Source organism: Daphnia pulicaria, chromosome 2 (assembly GCF_021234035.1).
Source record: "Daphnia pulicaria isolate SC F1-1A chromosome 2, SC_F0-13Bv2, whole genome shotgun sequence".
Lineage (NCBI taxonomy): Eukaryota > Metazoa > Arthropoda > Branchiopoda > Diplostraca > Daphniidae > Daphnia > Daphnia pulicaria.
The window spans coordinates 8,049,976-8,065,795 of record NC_060914.1 but is presented as its reverse complement, the minus strand read 5'-3'; the positions used below and the strand labels follow the sequence as shown (position 1 = coordinate 8,065,795).

General features: G+C 40.3%; 3 protein-coding genes and 1 long non-coding RNA gene across 9 annotated transcripts; 3 read left to right on the top strand and 1 right to left on the bottom strand.

The window, feature by feature from the left end:
* The first annotated feature begins 2,891 nt into the window (after positions 1-2,891).
* On the top strand, positions 2,892-15,792 carry LOC124325941. Of its 6 annotated transcripts, none has more exons than XM_046784517.1 (7): positions 2,892-3,591; positions 3,697-4,079; positions 4,139-4,293; positions 4,362-4,546; positions 4,609-5,115; positions 5,183-5,454; positions 15,655-15,792. In XM_046784517.1, the coding sequence occupies exons 2-6, from the start codon at positions 3,990-3,992 to the stop codon at positions 5,446-5,448; spliced, it is 1,203 nt and encodes a 400-aa protein (XP_046640473.1). In that variant the 5' UTR covers positions 2,892-3,591; positions 3,697-3,989; the 3' UTR covers positions 5,449-5,454; positions 15,655-15,792. The 6 variants fall into 6 exon arrangements, with proteins under 6 accessions (XP_046640473.1, XP_046640474.1, XP_046640472.1 ...); XM_046784518.1 differs by lacking the exon at positions 15,655-15,792 and having other exon boundaries at positions 2,892-3,125; positions 3,298-3,591; positions 5,183-5,589; XM_046784516.1 differs by lacking the exon at positions 15,655-15,792 and having other exon boundaries at positions 2,892-3,125; positions 3,286-3,591; positions 5,183-5,589.
* LOC124327687 (arrestin domain-containing protein 17-like) lies at positions 5,570-10,495 on the top strand. Its single transcript, XM_046786687.1, has 12 exons — positions 5,570-5,596; positions 5,766-5,877; positions 5,949-6,119; positions 6,203-6,417; positions 6,480-6,662; positions 6,738-6,914; positions 6,983-7,202; positions 7,281-8,261; positions 8,376-9,231; positions 9,290-9,373; positions 9,436-9,799; positions 9,857-10,495. The coding sequence occupies exons 1-8, from the start codon at positions 5,570-5,572 to the stop codon at positions 7,409-7,411; spliced, it is 1,236 nt and encodes a 411-aa protein (XP_046642643.1). The 3' UTR covers positions 7,412-8,261; positions 8,376-9,231; positions 9,290-9,373; positions 9,436-9,799; positions 9,857-10,495.
* LOC124325945 lies at positions 13,372-14,285 on the bottom strand. Its single transcript, XR_006915462.1, has 2 exons — positions 14,209-14,285; positions 13,372-13,462 (listed from the first exon to the last, which is right to left on the bottom strand). It is a non-coding gene; the product is annotated as an uncharacterized LOC124325945 (long non-coding RNA).
* LOC124325943 lies at positions 14,344-15,792 on the top strand. Its single transcript, XM_046784523.1, has 4 exons — positions 14,344-14,497; positions 14,566-14,748; positions 14,811-15,320; positions 15,388-15,792. The coding sequence occupies exons 3-4, from the start codon at positions 14,990-14,992 to the stop codon at positions 15,651-15,653; spliced, it is 597 nt and encodes a 198-aa protein (XP_046640479.1). The 5' UTR covers positions 14,344-14,497; positions 14,566-14,748; positions 14,811-14,989; the 3' UTR covers positions 15,654-15,792.
* Positions 15,793-15,820: the final 28 nt, after the last annotated feature.

The window sequence follows — 15,820 nt, the reverse complement described above, 5'->3', positions numbered from 1 at the left end:
ATTTTTTTGTAATTGTGAAATAACCACTATTATGGGGTGCGGATTGAACACTTTTTCCAAAAAAAATGTTCAAAAATCGATTACCATATTTGATCTGAAAACAAATTGATAATCGATTCGAATATTGAAACCAAGTTGAAAATAAATTCAAAAATTGAAAATGTTTTGAAATTGATTTCATAAATTGAAAATGATTTTGAAAAATGAAAATGATTTCGAAAAACTAAAATGAATTTGAAAAACTAAAATGATTTCGAAAAATGAAAACGAATTTGAAAAATGAAAATGAACTTGAAAAATGAAAATGAACTTGAATATCCATACAATTTCGGGAGTGCGATATGACACCACCCTACTCTATCCCCAGCTCTCTCCGGATGCTATAGCCACCCCGAGACAACCGACTAGCCATTGATGGCTATGTCGCTGATTCCAGCCAGCAAGGCCGTCAGCGATACTGTCAGCCCTTGCCGGGCGGTGCTGGCCACCGCTGCCGCCACAACGGCCGCCGCTAAAGTCTCTCTCGACCGCAGGCCGAGTATTATCCTACACAAAAATAGATTACACGACCCAACGTGAAAAGTTTCATGTTCCTGCAGTAAATGACACACAGCCTACCCAGCAACGATGAAGACGGAACGGCCGAATGGGTGGCTTTCACCTGAGAAAAGTTCCAGTCACGCCTCGGTATGACGTTCTCGCGAAGTTCTCGTCATTCCACTAACTGCCAACTGCCCGGAAAGAAGTGTTCTGGTACGTTTCGCTGGATAGGCCTATGCGTCCTGTACTGCTGCGATACTCTGCCGTTCAATCCGACGAGAAGAAGAAGGCGGACACGCCTTCTTGCTGACGTGGATCCTCATGTTGGTGCTGGCCCTGCTGGAAATTATCCGCTATCTAAGCGGATTGGGGAGCTGGACTTCTCTATTGTCTCTACGTCTTTGCCATGTGGTCCACTTGCGCCGGAAGTGATATACAATTGGGCCATTTCCAAGGAAGAGCTCATTGGAAGGATGGCTCTGTCTCAGCTGCAGCGACGGATTGAACACCAAAAATTGGCGCAACGTCTATCTTTTCTACCATCATGGAGGCAGCGGACATGGCGGTGGAGGCCAAAGAAGAGGATCCAAATGGTCATGTTGCTCATGTCCGTTTCAACAGAAAAGCTTTTTTTTCATGGCCGGCCTCAAATAAAAGTAGTCGTATAGGAACATGAAACTTTTCACGTTGGATCGTGTAATCTATTTTTGTGTAGGGTAATACTCGGCCTGCGGTCGAGAGAGACTTTAGCGGCGGCCGTTGTGGCGGCAGCGGTGGCCAGCACCGCCCGGCAAGGGCTGACAGTATCGCTGACGACCTTGCTGGCTGGAATCAGCGACATAGCCATCAATGGCTAGTCGGTTGTCTCGGGGTGGCTATAGCATCCGGAGAGAGCTGGGGATAGAGTAGGGTGGTGTCATATCGCACTCCCGAAATTGTATGGATATTCAAGTTCATTTTCATTTTTCAAGTTCATTTTCATTTTTCAAATTCGTTTTCATTTTTCGAAATCATTTTAGTTTTTCAAATTCATTTTAGTTTTTCGAAATCATTTTCATTTTTCAAAATCATTTTCAATTTATGAAATCAATTTCAAAACATTTTCAATTTTTGAATTTATTTTCAACTTGGTTTCAATATTCGAATCGATTATCAATTTGTTTTCAGATCAAATATGGTAATCGATTTTTGAACATTTTTTTTGGAAAAAGTGTTCAATCCGCACCCCATACACTATTAAAGTTGAGTGCATTAACTGTCATTGTTATAAATGAAGATTAAATTCTTGTAATTTTAATTCAGCATGCGCCAAATTCACATTAAATCGTTTATATATGGCAAATTTGATGTAATCATGTGAAACAAAAAAAATCCCAGTAAGAATATAAAGAAAGGCAACTTTAAACAATTTCGGTAATGGAAATAGGTACAATTTTTTTTTAAAAATTAGCAATGAAGTTTGCATGAAGTAATTTACACATTGTGGAACGGTCTTTGTTCGTACATGGTTATTGTACAAAAAATATTTTAAACGACCAAAAATCTGTAATGCGCGAATTGTGCGCATTTCGACTTGGTAATTTTTTCCTCACACTATTTTATAGCCGTACCGAACCGTACTATTTTTGTATTTCTTTTAAACAAATACTACTACTTTTTTAAGGATGGAGATTTGTATTAATGGATATATTTGAAAACACAACACCATACACCGCTTGTAACCTTTTTGGCTGGCAACCGCATCCCTTTCCCTGTAACACCCGTGGAACGGAGCTCAACCTATTCGTTACAACCGACTCCAATCTGATGATGACGTTCATTCCGATGGGTTTGCCGAGTTTCGTGCAGGAATTATCGTTCCGTCGGGATTATGTATAAACCTCGTTATGTCGTGTCACAGCCTTGTGAGTGTTGCTATTCTATAAACTCTGCTTACACGTGAGCGCCGCTTCCCAGTTTACATTAAATTTAAAGTGATGCAGGGTTACAATAAGGCGTTACAAGTAATGCGTGTCAGAAATACACGCATTACAATCTAACACCCGGTCTTGATTTTTGCATAAACGAAAGATTCCGCCAGATTCGGTCATCGAGTTGTCAAACGTAAATAAGAGTAATAAGATAGGATTTTCAAAGCAAACATAAAAGCGAAACAATAACGGCAATAACAGCCGCAGGCGCTGGTTAATGCAAGTGTTCGACCGCGCCTGTGACAAATCAAACTATCAACTTTTTTACATTTTTTTGTTGTTAAGAGAGCGGCATTTTTTCTGTCTGTGATACTAGGGGATGGGGGGGGGGGGCAAAAAAGGGGGTCCGCTGAAGAGTTTTGTTGCTATGCGAATAGCTAGTAGCGAGAGGTAGAACCAAAAAGCAAGAAAGAAGGAGGTCATTAAGACAAGTCCAGACCTGCTGCTTGCAACCACTGCTTGCTTTTCTTTGTAACCACCAAGCGCTTTGTGTGCGAACACTGTCACAGTCTAGTTTACACTCCTCTACGAACAACATCGAAAAGTGTTTGGATGCGCTCGACGAACAATTTCATTAATTTGTGTTTGTAACAATTTTGGTTTCACTCGAAAACGGTAAGTCGACGAAGTTTATTAGGTGTAAAATCCACAGTATGTCTTTTCTTAACACTCTTTTTGCAATAACAAAAATGACACTTGAAATACTTTGTATTGTAATGCTACCAGCAGTTAGATGAATGGAGTATCTTTCTTTCTTTTTTTATTTTTGTGGAAGGGAAACAAAAAGAGCCAAGATGGAAAGGTCCCGAAGAGAGTCCCCAAGAGAAACCGAGATGTGTTCGGCTGATGGGAGCACTGGAGGGATTTTGATCTTGTTTGAAATGTTGGTGTAGAAAATTGATTCAACTTGGAAACGCGATCGCTGTAAATCATTCGCGATTTCAAGTAACAGATTTTAGAATTGAAAAAAAAAATTAAGAAAAGTAGTAAAATTTAAAAAACAAACAAAGTTCAAACACCGACCGTGTAGTCACTAAAAGTCATGAACAATTCACAATCGACGTCATCAACTCATCACAAAGTAAGATATATATATCCTGTGGAATATACCGAGAGGTTCACACCTTCACCACTTTCCTCCCCACTTTTTCTTTAAACATTGTTGTCTCGATTTCTGTCTTTGCAGTTTACATACGTGCACAATAGTGTTCTGTTACGATCGTCTGGAATCTACCGAAGTGTTGTCTAGAATGGTATGCATTCGTCAGGGTAAAAGAATCATTGTATTCCTTGATGAGGTAGACGAATAGTTCAAACGGTATGAACATTCGCTATTAAACACTGGGTAGTGATTGGTGTGAATTTGAAGCTATGTGAATTATTAATTTTTTTTTCCACATCAGCATTTGCATCGTGTAATTTTAACTGGCACGTAAGATTTTTTTTTACTCGCTCAGTACTTGCAGGGTGCTATAGGAAATGGATTTGTTTTACTTGGTGAGCTTCAGTTTCTGGGTATTTGTCTGGCATCTACATCAATCATCGGATGCTGCCGCCTTTTATCAAGAGGTAACAATTTAACTATACAAAATTAAAACACTGAAATTAACGTGAATTATTTGTTACAGTGTCTCGTGGATGGGGATTGCTCTGACGCTAGCTATTGCGATCAATCTTATTTGGTCTGCGAGACTTGCATTCCTTGTGAAAGTCTATTAAATCGTGCCTCGGGAGTGCGCAACTGCGCCACATCACAGGAAGAATGTGGTCCTTGTCTTTCAGGGTATTGTCATTTGATATTACTTGTCTTGTTTTTGTTTCATCAGTACATTTGACTTGTTTTCCCGTCAGATATCAATCGGAAGATTTGACAGATCAGAGGCGCTCTTACAAGTGCTTTCCGTTATTGAATGAACAAGCGGAAGTCCCATCTAATTCATCGTCCATAATATCCTGGAATGAGTTCATCACTCTGTCATCCGCAATAGTCGTGCTTGCAGCTGTTGTGGTCGCTTTCGCTACTTACTACTTGAAAAGTAATGAACGTATTTACTGTTTAATGACGATTATGTTTTTAAATGTTAACAATTATCTTTAGGTCGTGGTGCTACGCCAAGACAGCAATTTAGTGAAGGAATTCGGGAAAGAGTTTCTTCAAAAGATGACGGCCCTCCATCTTATAGTCAAGCGCTGTCGTCGGATGAGACCTACACGTTTATTACGCTGGAGCCATCCGAACAACTAAACCAAGCTACACCGCTCGGTCGCTACCACATGAGCATGAGAGAAGATGATTTGGATCCTGATGACCTTGACTTCGATCGAGGAATGCGCTCCGAAGGAGAATCGACTGTGGGATCCACGGAAACTATTCCGTCCTTGTGGGAACCTGCTTTGACGCCCGACTCCGACAGTGTGCCCGTCCCGAGTCAGCCGAATAATCCTGGCTTGACACGAAGCCAATCGTTAACCACTCTAAACGCTCTACGTGATTCTCCCTCACGATCCTGTCCTAATCTATTCACTGCGATTCAGTCTGGAATCCATCGTCACCGACACGTGTTTCTCTCCAACTACAGGCGCTTGCCAACAAACCAAGGACAAGGTAAAACACAAGAGCGCTTGAACTCAGCATCAATTGTCTAATCTGTCAACGTTTTCTCTTTTATCAGTAACCAAAAAAGAAGACGAACTCCGTTTGGAATTCAGTGAACCACTTCCTCCTCATTCTTTCACTTTCGATGAAGCCCAACAACCACGAGAAGTGAGCATCGTTAGTCGAGGACGTATTCTTCTCAGATCGATCTCTGCCCCGGAAGAAAACGCGGGATCGCAAGATACGCTCGTTGTCGATCCTGCTGCATTCACGTCATTTTCAAGAAGACGACCTCTCGTGAGTGAAGATGTGACCAGCAATAAACGTCGGCGAAGGGAATGATTTAATTTCCTTTAAAAAATGATTGTTTAATTTGGCATTGGTTCCTGAAAAAAAATGTCCCCATTATTTTGTTAGAAATGACGCATATTTAAGTTTATAGACGCAATGTGACCGAGAATATATGAATGACGAAAAACTCAACTGCCGGGTCTTTTGTTTTTTAATGGCTTGATACACAAAATTTAAACGCAGATGGCAAGGACAAATTTATTGCTCAGATAAGATAACGAGATTAGGAGTTTTTGTCAAAACCTAGCGTTTAAAATGTTTTGAAACGAGTTTCGTCCGCTTTTCCAGTTGCAGAATAATGGTGCTAGAAACTAGAAAGGTTTACCATATTTTTGGATAATGCCGATGCTACATATTTTCCTGGACAACAAATTACAGGCAAGGTCCACGTCTGGAACAATTTGCCAAAAAATGTAAGAGGTAATAATCGTCGACTAAGGTTTTTTTTAAATTTGAAACTCATTTGTTAAATTTCAATGGCGTTTTCTAAGGTATTTACGTTGAGTGCCGGGGTTTCGCCCGAGTGTCTTTCTCTACAATTGAACAACGTTCCCGAACGGTTCGTCGACGTGGGCGATCTCATTTGGAGGTCACCAATGCTTCGGTAAATCACACGTCCAACGAAGAATATTTCTATCAAAGAATCGCTCTTAAAGAAGGAGGTAAAATTGAAGTGTCTCAAATTAAATTTGATTTCATTATTTGATATTTTTCTACTTTTGGTATTGTTTTTTGGAAACCATAGGTAACGACCATTGGGAGATGAATCAAGGTAGACATCAGTATCCATTTTCTTTCACGCTCCCGAACGAAATTCCGTCATCGTTTGAAGGAATCCACGGTTACGTCCGCTACACGATTCGGGCAGTTTTCCAAAGACGTCGCAAATGGAACCACGAGTGCAAAATGGCTTTCACCGTCAACTCCATTATGGATCTTAACACAATTGCAGAAGCATCTGTATTAATATTTCCATAATATTCCTATTTTTAAATTGTTCAAAAGCTTTTTGTTTTTACAAGATGCCGATAGAAGCCTCCGACTATAAAACATTGGGGTTGTTTTGTTGCCAATCAAACCCAATAACTGCAAAGTTTTCGCTGGATCGTATGGGGTATGTTCCCGGAGAGAAAATTTATTTTAATGCGGAAGTCGAAAACTTGAGTCGCCAGGTCATGCATGGATCAAAATTTCAATTAATCGAGGTAGTACGAAAACATCAAATGTAGAAATTCTTCCATTTTATTTGTCATTTAATATAACATTTTACGTTAATGCAGCGAACTAGTTTCCATGCAGTGGGTAAAACTGAGTCTTGCGAGCGAGTCATCCGCGAATTCTCACGGGGACAATTTGCTACCTCGGAATTTTGGGAAAACCATCCCATATCCGTTCCTCCTGTCGTCTCTTCTGAGCTCCGCTGTTGTAAAATCATCGATGTCGATTATAGGATAGTGGTGAATTTGATTTTTCTTGATTCATTTGTCACAAAAATTGCAAAGAATTAATTTTTGATTATGTTCAGTTTACTGTGGATCCTGGGACGTTTTCGTTCAATTTGAGCATTTCTCATGGTGTCATTATTGGAAACGTCCCTCTGCGTAGTTCGTTTCCTGATTTTCAACGAAACCGACGGCAATTAAACGCCGCCGCTGCGAATGTGTCCATGCTAGAAAATAATGACAATCCTTTCGAAGCCAATCCAGCCGGCACCAACATGGTTACGGATTATTATCCAGATCTCCGTAATAATATAACTAATAATATAACGATGCGCGGTCAGTTTTAAAAACATTTTAAACCAATTTTCCATTTTTTAACAGCTCCTCCAACCTACGAAGAATGCATGTTTGGTGGAAATATCAGGGATGCCGAAGATTCTGAGCATGTCAACTACGGAGCCGGAATTTCCTACAATCCTCGTTATTTGACCTACGGACAAACTTTCTCTTGAAATTCCAGCACTTAACCACGGTCAAGTGCGGTGGTGATAAGTATCCTTTAAAAAAAAAAATAAGGATTCAACATTAATTCGTAACAAACCGCTATTACTTGTATTCAGCTGAACTAATACTACTTTTTAATATATAATAATGAATATTACATGTAACAATACAAATTGACAAGGAATCAATGGGAAGAAAGTAGAAACAAAAAAACGCCAGAATGGCCTACTTTTTCTATTACATTAGTATAAATACTGATCGGTGGATTGACCATCGAGACTGATTGGACAATTCAAACTGGCCCTATATTGCTTATCAGAATAAGGCTTGCGGTTGGCTGTTATCAGTTCAGAACTTGGGCTGTATCTGTACATGTGATGCAGTGTGCTACAGTGTCATCGTGCTTATCTAAAAAATAAATGTAATAAATTGCGTACAGTTTCCCGATAGGGATTCTATCGCCAAAGACCTGTTTCTTGACCCAACGCAACCCAACCCACACCAACAGATGGCGTTGTTCCTCGTTGTTTATTTCATTAATGTCTTATACGATTTTTTTTTCTTAAGAGTTAAAAAATTAGGAAATTATGATCATGTTGTGCAAGACAAGGTTTTACATGGAGCCGTCGCATTTAGATTTTTATATTGCGACGAAATCATAATTATATACTCGAATTTATGTTTTCGTGTTTTATTAAACTGCCGTTAGATGGTTCTGACGCATTGCTATAAGGCCGTGCTATATAAACACAGCCTATTATCTAGTCAAGTCGGTCTTCTGTTTTCCTTTCCATTTGCAGTCTTCATTCGAAAGTAATGGCAATGGTATTCTCTTCCATCAACCAGCGGCCATCAATGGTAGAATTAAGTAATTTCAATACCACATTGGTTAAAGAAAAGGGGGTTTTTAACCACTACAAGTCTGTTGTTGAATGCTGTTTGATTAATTATCGATAGTGTTTTGTGTTGCAGATGCAGAATAAAATTACAGAAATGACCAACAACAGTGAAGAACAACAGACCTCATCTTCCACCAAGGAGACCATCATAGAGGTGGTAATTCAGCCACCAACAACAGAGGCCAAGGTTGAATGTGATGCTCCCCCGCTGTGATCACCACTCAGCCAGCACAGTCTAAGTATTCTCTTTGCTCGCATTTTGTTTTTAACCACTACACTGTTGTTGAATGCTGTTTGATTATCGATAGTGTTTTGTGTTGCAGATGCAGAATAAAATTACAGAAATGACCAACAACAGTGAAGAACAACAGACCTCATCTTCCTCCGAGGAAACCATCATAGAGGTGTTAATTCAGCCACCAACAACAGAGGCCAAGGTTGAATGTGATGCTCCCCCCGCTGTGATCACCACTCAGCCAGCACAGCCAATGCTTGAATACGATGACAGCATTGCTGTGGTCATAGCACAGCCAATGCTTGAATACGATGACAGCATTGCTGTGGTCATGTGGGAAGCCACCGTTACTGGTCGACGCCTCATCGACGAGATGGTCAACCTGGGATCATTTTACGTGGCACAGGAAGAGAAAGCAGAAGGGCACGATTTCAACGAGTACGTCATGCCGTATGGCAAGCTACCGCTGAATGTAATTCGCAACTACAATCTTCGCATCGTTGACACGGGTCGTTACCGCATGCTCAAGGAGATCCGCAACAACATAATGCTCAAGTCCAAGAACGAGGTGGCCGCCTGCAACGATTTCGCCTCGTGGCTCATCAAGCTCCGAAAAGATAATTTCACCGACAAGAAAATTGTCTTATAGTCTTCTTTTAACCACGCCACTCCCAAGATCCTTCAGCTCTTCTAGGTATATCGCCATTTAGTTTCTATTTTTAGACTCGTTTTTAACATTCAGTTTGTTTTAGGCTTTGGAACGTTACCGTCTTCTTGATGATGTCAACAAGATTTTGCTTGGATGTGTTAATGGCTGGGATCTGCTCCGTCAACAGGTAACAATTGAAATAGTAACAAGTGAATTGGTTAGATTTTCTAACGTTTCAATCGAAAACAGGTGCATGATTTGAAGGATGAACATCGCATGGTCCTTAAAGCTTTGGCTGATCATCACCTCGGAGTCGACACACCTTTGGAGAGCGCTGTTCAACGTGCTCAATCAAGCACTTCACAAGATCCTTCGCAAGGTGCATGGCGGCCGCATCAACACTGGGGTACTTAAGGAGAACCTCATCAGTTGCGATCATTTGCTCGAACAAGTCAAGAAGATCAAAGAAGAATTGAATAAGGAGGCTCAATGGAGACCTGTATTCGCTGACATGTTTCATCAAGGTATCAAGCCTCGCCGGCGAGCTGGATTCCTCCGCCATATGCTCGTCGAGTCGGGCATCACCTATGCAGGCCTTACGGAAACATTCAAGGTGAGTTTGTTTTCTTATTTTCAATTCTTAACCGGATAATTGAAATTTCTTTTGCAGGACAAGAAAGATGACGGTGTGGTCGAGGTCATCAAAGAGAACATCAAAGGCAAGAATGAAGCCGACGTGGAGGAAGTCATCAAGCTGCTGAATCAACACCTTGCGCAGCCAGACAAGCCCGTCCGACGCGGTAGCGGCCGTCGAGCACCCCGTACTCGTTCCCTTTGCACCGCCACGGACTTAAAGAAGCAGCAGCCTGCGTCCAAGATCGAGCCCGAGGAAAACAACAACGACCCTGTCAAAGTGATTATGGATGTTATTCCCAGCACTCCTGCGGTCCTGTCCGAAGTTAAAAAAGTCCCTCTCTCCTCGACTCGCCTGAAATTACTTACTGCCTCCCGCCCCACTTCCCTTTTGTTTTTCACTTAACTTGTCTCGTTTTTTGAGAAATTTTGATCTTTTTTTAAGTTTACAAGTCTTTCATGAAACAAACTTGCTTGTCGCTTTTGGTTATGCTTTTCTTCTTACCAGAGATAACACTTGCAAATTTATAGATATACCAGGGAGCTTTTTGGTAATTGTTCTAGTCTTCTACTAAAATCAATCCAGGGTGTATATGTCCGATTAAATTGTCTCTGCAGTGCCTTTCATACTTGTGAGTTGATCTCATGGAATGGAATACAAAATACTCTGAGGAAATTTATCGTCTTTTATTTGTTTTCTTCTCAACAAAATTCTTATTCTTCATCTTTTATGCAACTATCGAACATTTCTTTTAAGTTGGGATTCTCTATAAGGCGGCGGCGACTCTTTCCTTATCGTTGATTTGTTTATTGACTGGATGGGAATAAAGAAAAAGAATATTTTTTGAAAGCTTTTTTGAACATTTCAATATGGTATTAGGACTTACTCTCTTCTTCTGTGCTGTGTTTACCCTCTGCAATAACTATGTCCAATTTGATCCTTTCCACCACATTTTTCTGAATCTTGCCTCTCAGGCAGAGGCCAATAAGGCTTGCAAGTGAACAATGAGGAACTGTAGGATTGAAATCCATTCTAACCAAGTAACCATTTTCCTCAAATGGTTGTACTTCCACAGATTCATCTGTAATATAAACCAACAGCCTCTTTTGACACTAGAGTGCTCCTGAGTGCAATAAATTTTACCATAAAGGATAAAGGGAAAATCGGAAAATCAAAATATAGACTTGAGGAAAACTATTTTCTAATTGTTGGACCACTCCTATCGGGAAACTCGCGCGCGCATCAAGGGATCGGATTTACAAGGATTATCAAAAGGGATTAACACGCAAAAATTATAGGTACGGAGCAGTTGGACATGGGGTCTGGAAATCAGTTTTGTGTCCAAAAGAACACAAAACTGATTTCCGGACCATGCAACGCAGGATGTCCAACTGCTCCATATCTACGCCTCTCGCAATGGCCTCACCATTAATTATGTGTGATTTTCTAATTGTGTGTTATGTTGCGTTTCTTTTTTAGCACTTTCATCATGGATCTATGCGGAATGATATCATGATCATGCGCATCTATGTGGAATGATTGGGACCAATCACGAGATGAGGAAAACGTGGAAGATGATTTGTTAAATGCAGTTCAGAGACCTCTCACGGTATTTCTTAGTTTCCTATCTATATATAGATTATGCTATTTTAATAATTTTTTTTCATAGAATGAGGAATTAAATGATAGTTGAGCTAATCGTTTCTTCCTCCCACACCAATGGGGCTTTCAAGTATATAGTTAAGTGGTAAGTTTATTAACATTTTTACTATTTTTATTTATGATGGTTTCTAAAATTTATGTTATCATTTAGGAAAGACCAAAATGATCCGGAAGAAGTTTTGGCTTCTCATTTTAATCTGACACATCCTCAAATCGTCATCAGTTACTTGGAACAAAGTGAGTAGAATTAAAGTAAATATTATAATTTAAAATTTTAATTATATGAATTTATTCTAGGGATTGTTGCAAATGAGAATTCGCTCAACGGACATACACCTACAATACAATCAACAACAACACTACCAGCACCACCAACAACAACACCAACAACAACACCACCACAATAGGTATGGTATGTATAGGTATAGGTAGCAATGGGAGGAAGAAGGGAAGAACAAATAACGAAGAACGAATGGAAAGACAAAGGGAGAGTAAAAAAGAAAGGGACCGACCCCTTTCTTCCACACTCTATTCATCCCTTCCTTGACTGTCCTTCCTTTTGAACCCTTTTCTTATGGACAACGTCAATGCTTTTTCGTTTGAGGTTGCACCAAACCGGGGGTAAAAGCTAACCAAGATGGCAACCTCAAACCACTCTATAGATTTGTGTAGAGTAATACATGATTGTATACAGGAACACCTGATTTTTGCCCTCTGGTGGACAAACTCTAAAGCAAGCTTTTGTCAGTTTATCACTCGAAAGTTGAAACATTCATCGAAAAAAAGGTAAGAAAATCAATTGAATTTCGATTTTATTTCCTTTTATTAATTAAAATTTTTAAAATTGCAGAGAATGGGTCAAAGAAAGTCCGCAAAGCAAAAAAAAAGAATTCCAAGAAGGGTGGGATAAACTTGGGAAAAAAAGAGCGAAACCAAATAAAAAATTGGTGAAAATTTTGGAAGGGTGGATGAAGGAAGATAAAGAAAAAGAGAAACAGAAAGCCCTCAAAGAAGCCAGAGAGAAAAAAGAAATGGAGCCAGCGAAGGAAGAAAAAGATGATGGAGAGGAAAAAGAAGATGAGCGTGGATGACCAAAAAGAGGCGTCTTCCTCAGAATCATCTCTGGAGTCCGATGAAGATTCTGATTCTGAAAAACTTCAATTTTAAGTCGCTCGAAAGTATAAGCATTCATTGGAAAAAGGTAAGAAATTAAATTGAATTTTTGATTTAATATAATAATTATAATTTTTAAAATTGCACAGAATGGGAAAGTCAAACAAGCAGAAAAAGTCTAACAAGCAGAAAAAGAAGACCCCCAAGAAGGATGGAGTGAACTTGGGGAAAAGAGAACGTAAGCAAATAAGGCGACTGGTAAAGATTTTGGAAGGGTGGTTGAAAGAGGATAAAGAGAAAGAGAAAGCGCTCCAGGAAGCAACTCAAGCCAGAGACATCAAGGAGAAAAAGCCAGAAGAGAACGAAAAAGATGATAAGGAAGATGAAATATTGGATGAATCGTCTTCCTCTGAATCCTCTTTAGAATCAGACACAGATGATTCAGATGCTCCTGCTGCCGCCCAGCCACCAACCTTCATCTCTACTTTCTAAATGAAAGTTAATTTGTTTTTTGATTAATACTTACCCCATCTAACTATATTTCACCTTTTAAATGCAGGTTCTTCACCAATAATTTTTGATAAATTTCTGGCCGTACAAATACAAAAATTCTTGAAGGTGTTCTTCTCTTTCTCTTCTTCTCTTCTTCTCTTTGAAGGTGAACAGTAGGGGACCTCGCAAAACTTGTAGGGCTACTTTGATTTGAGTATTCGCTCCAACTATAGCTGGGACATAATAGTCTAGAAAGTTGGTGGTAAACTTTTTCTTTTGATAAACGTGATGATTCAGAATTTGGTACGTACCTTTTTAGCACTGAGGGAATTTGCAATGATGCACAATCTTCCTTTTTCCTCCAGATCTGCTACCCTACTAGCACAGATATATCCATAGGATATCCTATGGATGTCAGAGCCGATCCAGTTGGATGTCCCAGTTGGACGTCCTATGGATGTTTAAAGGATATACTAATGTCCTCTCCTGTGGACGTCCAACTTGGGATATCCATGGACGTCCAAAAAACGGACGTATTTGGTATCAGTTAAAAATTTGGGAAAAATTAAAAGATCTAACTTTATCGGGGATCGAACCCGGGACTCCTGAATGCTATGCCAGTGTTATGCATCAATGCTATACTTGTTCTTATCATTTTGAAACAAAGGGGATATTCAAGCTTGCCTACTAGCACACAATGTCCACAGGACGTTCTATGGATATCCTGTGAACGAAAACCGTCCGTCTGTTTAGCGTCAGCTACAGATATCCTATGGATGGAATGTTTGGATCAAGAAAACACGGTCCATACTGGGATGTCCTATGGATGTCCATCGGTACCAATCTGGGATGTGAAATTAATCGTTCGTTTCAGATCATTATTCTGATATCCATACGATGTCCAATACTCATCACGAATGTACGGCTGACTTCACATCCGAGATTGGTACCAGATGGACATTCATAGGACATCCCAGTATGACCACCCGCGACCAACCGTTATCTGGATCAAAATATACCATCCATAGGATATCCGTAGCTAACGCTAAACGGACAAACGGAAAATGGACCGTCGGATATCCAATGGACGTCCTATGGACAATGTGTGCTAGTAGGGTAACTGTATCCGAAACATCCAATGAACCTCCCCAAGAAGAGGGCATCAAAAGCCCATGTAATGAGCCTTTTATCAATGGGTAAAAATTTAACTATACAAAATTAAAACACTGATAATAACGTGAATTATTTGTAACAGTATCTCGTGGATGGGGATTGCTCTGACGCTAGCTATTGCGATCAATCTTATTTGGTCTGTGAGACTTGCATTCCTTGTGAAAGTCTATTAAATCGTGCCTCGGGAGTGCACACCTGCGCCACATCACAGGAAGAATGTGGTTCTTGTCTTTCAGGGTATTGTCATTTGAAATTATTTGTTTTGTGTTTGTTTCATCCGTACATTTGACTTGTTTTCCCGTCAGATATCAATCGGAAGATTTGACAGATCAGAGGTGCTCTTACAAGTTTATCGTTATTGAATGAACAAGCGGAAGTTCCATCTAATTCATCTTCCATAATATCCTGGAATGAGTTCATTACTCTGTCATCCGCAATAGTCGTGCTTGCAGCTGTTGTGGTCGCTTTCGCTACTTACTACTTGAAAAGTAATGAACATATTTACAGTTTAATGACGATTAAGTTTTTAAATATTAACAATTATCTTCAGGTCGTGGTGCTACGCCAAGAGAGCAATTTAGTGAAGGAATTCGGGAAAGAGTGTCTTCAAAAGATGGCGGCCCTCCATCTTACATCAGTCAAGCGCTGTCGTCGGATGAGACCTACACGTTTATTACGCTGGAGCCATCCGAACAACTAAACCAAGCTACACCGCTCGGTCGCTACCACATGAGCATGAGAGAAGATGATTTGGATCCTGATGACCTTGACTTCGATCGAGGAATGCGCTCCGAAGGAGAATCGACTGTGGGATCTACGGAAACTATTCCGTCCTTGTGGGAACCTGCTTTGACGCCCGACTCCGACAGTGTGCCCGTCCCGAGTCAGCCGAATAATCCTGGCTTGACACGAAGCCAATCGTTAACCACTCTAAACGCTCTACGTGATTCTCCCTCACGATCCTGTCCTAATCTATTCACTGCGATTCAGTCTGGAATCCATCGTCACCGACACGTGTTTCTCTCCAACTACAGGCGCTTGCCAACAAACCAAGGACAAGGTAAAACACAAGAGCGCTTGAACTCAGCATCAATTGTCTAATCTGTCAACGTTTTCTCTTTTATCAGTAACCAAAAAAGAAGACGAACTCCGTTTGGAATTCAGTGAACCACTTCCTCCTCATTCTTTCACTTTCGATGAAGCCCAACAACCACGAGAAGTGAGCATCGTTAGTCGAGGACGTATTCTTCTCAGATCGATCTCTGCCCCGGAAGAAAACGCGGGATCGCAAGATACGCTCGTTGTCGATCCTGCTGCATTCACGTCATTTTCAAGAAGACGACCTCTCGTGAGTGAAGATGTGACCAGCAATAAACGTCGGCGAAGGGAATGATTTATTTCCTTTAAAAAATATTTGTTCAATTTGGCATTGGTTCCTGAAAAAAATGTCCCCATTATTTTGTTAGAAATGACGCATATTTAAGTTTATAGACGCAATGTGACCGAGAATATATGAATGACGAAAAACTCAACTGCCGGGTCTTTTTTTTTAATGGCTTG

Excerpts from the sequence above, each read along its gene's own strand:
- LOC124325943 (XM_046784523.1), top strand. The coding sequence starts at position 14,990 with ATGAGCATGAGAGAAGATGATTTGGATCCTGATGACCTTGACTTCGAT. Across the intron at positions 15,321-15,387 it reads GCCAACAAACCAAGGACAAG|TAACCAAAAAAGAAGACGAA; the intron begins GTAAAACACAAG and ends CTCTTTTATCAG.
- LOC124325941 (XM_046784517.1), top strand. The coding sequence starts at position 3,990 with ATGGATTTGTTTTACTTGGTGAGCTTCAGTTTCTGGGTATTTGTCTGG. Across the intron at positions 4,547-4,608 it reads CGCTACTTACTACTTGAAAA|GTCGTGGTGCTACGCCAAGA; the intron begins GTAATGAACGTA and ends AATTATCTTTAG. Across the intron at positions 5,116-5,182 it reads GCCAACAAACCAAGGACAAG|TAACCAAAAAAGAAGACGAA; the intron begins GTAAAACACAAG and ends CTCTTTTATCAG.
- LOC124327687 (XM_046786687.1), top strand. The coding sequence starts at position 5,570 with ATGAATGACGAAAAACTCAACTGCCGG. Across the intron at positions 6,915-6,982 it reads ATGTCGATTATAGGATAGTG|TTTACTGTGGATCCTGGGAC; the intron begins GTGAATTTGATT and ends GATTATGTTCAG. Across the intron at positions 7,203-7,280 it reads GGATTATTATCCAGATCTCC|CTCCTCCAACCTACGAAGAA; the intron begins GTAATAATATAA and ends ATTTTTTAACAG.